Source organism: Camelina sativa, chromosome 4, assembly GCF_000633955.1.
Source record: "Camelina sativa cultivar DH55 chromosome 4, Cs, whole genome shotgun sequence".
Taxonomy (NCBI): domain Eukaryota; kingdom Viridiplantae; phylum Streptophyta; class Magnoliopsida; order Brassicales; family Brassicaceae; genus Camelina; species Camelina sativa.
Window position 1 is genome coordinate 16,233,103 of NC_025688.1, and position 3,980 is coordinate 16,237,082.

Sequence of the window (3,980 nt, forward strand, 5' to 3'; positions counted from 1 at the left end):
TAACTTGAATGATAAGATATAACTAATACGACCGCATAACTACTCCTTCATTAGTAAGCAAATTTGTTTTAATGTCTTTTTCTTCTTGATTGAAAGCAATTTCCATATTAATTACATACATAACTATTTTTGTTGCAATGAACCATATATTTTCTTATTTTTGTACCTGTTTTATGAGGATTCGTAAACTATATTTACGTTTACTATAGCTTAAAAGGGGAAAGCAAACTATACGAACTTTCATCTTATAAATGTATGACAAGTTGTGTTACACAAAGTAAATGTTTAGACCGTACCTATTTATTAATTATAAGCCGAAAAAGATTGGTCCCCTTGTGAAAGAGATAGACTAAGAAGGCTCCTTATAAGAGCATTAAAATATGATTTTTATGACTCCTAAAAAATCTTTTTTCTTTTCAATCTCCCAATTTTCATGTGCATTGCTTTGTTCCCTCGCCATCACTCCACCCCATTTAATTTCCCCACCTATAGATATAGTATACAATTCATTCAACTTGTATCAATCTATATATAGATAGGCATATATCTTCACACTACTATAGTATATGTTCTTTTTTACCACTATTCAATGTTTAGCCCTACAAATCTACAATCTTTATCATTTTTTACTTTATACATGGGATCGATCTCAACCCCAACTCACTGAATTTCAACATTTACTGTCGTCTTATTATTAAAAATATGACCGTGATAAATTTATGTATCAGAATTTGATTTTGAGTTTTGAGTTTCGACTAAGATGTCAATATATCAATATACTAGCTTTTTGAACCAAAAAAATATCAATATACTAGCTTTGTACAATTTAGGTTAATCTCTATCAATTTTGTTTCTCAAATTACTATAGTGGTAATGTGCAAAACCAAATAGTAGGAGAATATAAAACTAAAAGGATGTAATCATTAGCCGAAAAAGCTTATAAAGATGGAAAGGTTCATCAAATTAAATGATTACTACTATTCATATTATGGTCACACTTTGATTTAAATACATGCAGAGAGAGAACAACATTGGTAGTAATAATGCCGATAGATGGCAGCAGCAACACGATACGCAAGAAGTCGTGTCGTTTGAAAATTTCCCGGCGGAAAGCTCACCGGAGATCTCTCATGACGTCGAGAGTACAGCTTCTACTCCAGCAACCAATGTAGGAGACAGAAAACACGCTATGGCTGTGGCTATAGCCACTGCAGCTGCCGCTGAAGCCGCCGTTGCAGCTGCACAAGCTGCCGCTAAAGTTGTTCGCCTTGCCGGCTACAACCGCCAGACGGAGGAAGATAGTGCCGCCGTGCTCATCCAATCGCACTATAGGGGTTATTTGGTATTTGTTTCTACCTCTATTTACCATTTTACTATCAACTCTTACCGGTTCTCATGTTCCACAATATATCTTTAAGAAACATTCCTGCTTGGTCTTTTTCTTATAGGCGAGACGAGCACTTCGTGCTTTGAAAGGACTAGTTAGGCTACAAGCATTGGTCCGTGGCAACCATGTACGGAAACAGGCGCAAATGACTATGAAATGTATGCAAGCTTTGGTTCGTGTCCAAGGTCGAGTCAGAGCGAGAAGGCTCCAAGTGGCTCATGACCGGTTTAAGAAACAATTTGAGGAAGAAGAGAAGCGGTCCGGGATGGGAAAACCAAACAACGGTACATATTGAAAATAATTCCAGCACATATCAAATCACCTACTATATTTACATTTATAGTGGTGACCATAAAAAATTAAATTTGTATCGTTAAATAGGGTTTGCTAATCACCAAACCGAACGAGAGAAACCAAAGAAATTGCACGAAGTGAACCGGACTAGCTTGTACCAAACTCCAGGAAAGGTAGTGAGGAAATGTCTTACGTAGTACTCTTATTTAAGTAATTACACTGTTGGAATCATTTTAGCTAATGTCTAATATACAGGAAAAAGAGAAGAGTGAAGGAATGATGAAAAGAGAGAGGGCTCTTGCTTATGCATACACTTACCAGGTTGGTCACCACTCTATTTTCTGCTAAATTCTATTGCCTTCTTATTGTTCCAAAAGATATGCATTATAGGTCCTTAAGCATCTTTCATAATGATTTTTTTTTTTGTCAAAACTTTCATAATGATTTGGTTTACATATTGAAGCGACAAATGCAACACACAAATGGTGACGAGACAAATGGGCCTGATAGAAACCAATGGGCTTGGAATTGGCTTGACCATTGGATGTCTTCTCAGCCATACACAGGCCGTCAAACTGGCCAGGCTCACGGTCCCGGACAGTACAATCCACCTCCGTATCCGCCTTTCCCGACAGCCGCGGCAACCACTACATCTGATGATGTATCCGAGAAGACGGTGGAAATGGATGTGACCACTCCTACTAGCTTCAAGGACAATATAATGGGTCTTATCGATCGAGAGTATATAGACTTAGGATCATATAGACAAAGCCATAAGCAACGGAAAAGTCCAACGCATGTACCAAGCTACATGGCTCCAACAGCATCTGCAAAGGCTAAAGTTCGAGACCAAGGCACAACTGGCAAGCTACATGGAATTTCTTTTATGCCGTATTGGAACTCCTCGACCAAAAACGGGTCGATTAATGGATCAGGTTGTGATTCATCAAGTTCGGGTGGAGCAATAACATCAAGTTACCCTGGTCCTAGGAGTCCTAACACAAAATCTGATATCCGACGTAAGCCGGTTAGTCCTAGTCAAAGTCCTACCGGGTTTGGAAAGAGAGGTTGGAGGCATGATCATTAGAAGCAAAGTACATCTTAAATCTTGAATAAAGACTTACATGTGCGTGGTTGGTTAATTGTCTTGTTTGAAATATATTTTCGTTGTTGCATAATTGTATATGACATTAATAATGAACATGTCATCATCTCAAGTTTTTAATGTCACGGTCTAATTTTAAAAAATCCCAATTCTACTTTGAATATGGGACTCAAAACTTCTTATTACAAATAATGCAATTGAAAGAAAATGAATAGCATGTTTTAATTAGTTGCACCCAAAAGTTCTGTTGGTGATAGGAAGTAACTGATGATATAATTTTGTTACTAATGATGATCGTTCCATCATTAGTAACCAACCACTTAAAAAGCAGTGTGTGATTGATAATGTTTATGAGTTAACTAAGATTGACAAGCAGAGAAAAAGAAAACATGGAATTGTAATTTTCATTTTAAAAAGTAATCAAGAATTTCATGCTGTCCGAAGACGTGCGTACCTTAAATCATTGCATTTTTTTTTCCCCTCTTTTCTCTCAAAAGTTATTTGTGTTAAACATGTACTTGAATTTGTTATGATCATAAGACATGATCATAAGCTTGTTACTTACAAAGAAATTAATTTACAAAAAAATAATTTGATCTAATATCATCTTTGAAGGGAATTATTCAATTCTAATAGACAACATCAATGGTCTTTCAACCAATGCAGCTATATGAAACATTTGTCTCGATATATCATTCTAGGCAATGAAGTTCAAACACACAGAGTTCAGTTTCACACGTCGTGATTGTAATGAGTCAGCCCATGTTTTAGCAAGATTTGGTTGTATACGAAATGAGTTTTATTCAGATTCTGTGTATATGCTTCCATGGTTAACTTCTACTTTGTATCACCCAAACATTGGTTAGTTATATAAAATGACCTTTTCGACGAAAAAAAAAAATCTAATATCATCTAATTGTTTGACAATAATGAATATCACATCTACTGTTCTATAACTATTTTTTCTAGTTGTTACAAGTTATACCATCAAAACTGCAATTGAACTACCATTGCATTTTTTTTTTTTTTTTTAAAAAAAAAACTACCATTGCATTTTATTCAATATGTTCATATATAATAAGTTGAGTATAGCTGAACAAGGTCCAACGGCTCAAGGCAGCTGAAATCTTTTGTGACAAAATATATTTGACCACTTCTTCAAACATTGGAGTTCAAATCAAACTAGATGATGGT

The 3,980-nt window shown here is 35.6% G+C and overlaps 1 protein-coding gene across 3 annotated transcripts in view; it reads left to right on the forward strand.

The window, feature by feature from the left end:
* LOC104780751 (protein IQ-DOMAIN 1-like) overlaps positions 1 to 2,906 on the forward strand; it is a 6,044-nt gene extending 3,138 nt beyond the window's left edge. For all 3 annotated transcript variants that reach the window (XM_010505282.2, XM_010505283.2, XM_010505280.2), the window contains 5 exons: positions 1,019 to 1,342; positions 1,449 to 1,671; positions 1,769 to 1,854; positions 1,937 to 2,002; positions 2,145 to 2,906. In XM_010505282.2, the coding sequence (XP_010503584.1) occupies positions 1,019 to 1,342; positions 1,449 to 1,671; positions 1,769 to 1,854; positions 1,937 to 2,002; positions 2,145 to 2,768 (1,323 nt within the window). In that variant the 3' untranslated portion in view covers positions 2,769 to 2,906. The remainder of the gene's footprint in view (positions 1 to 1,018; positions 1,343 to 1,448; positions 1,672 to 1,768; positions 1,855 to 1,936; positions 2,003 to 2,144) is intronic.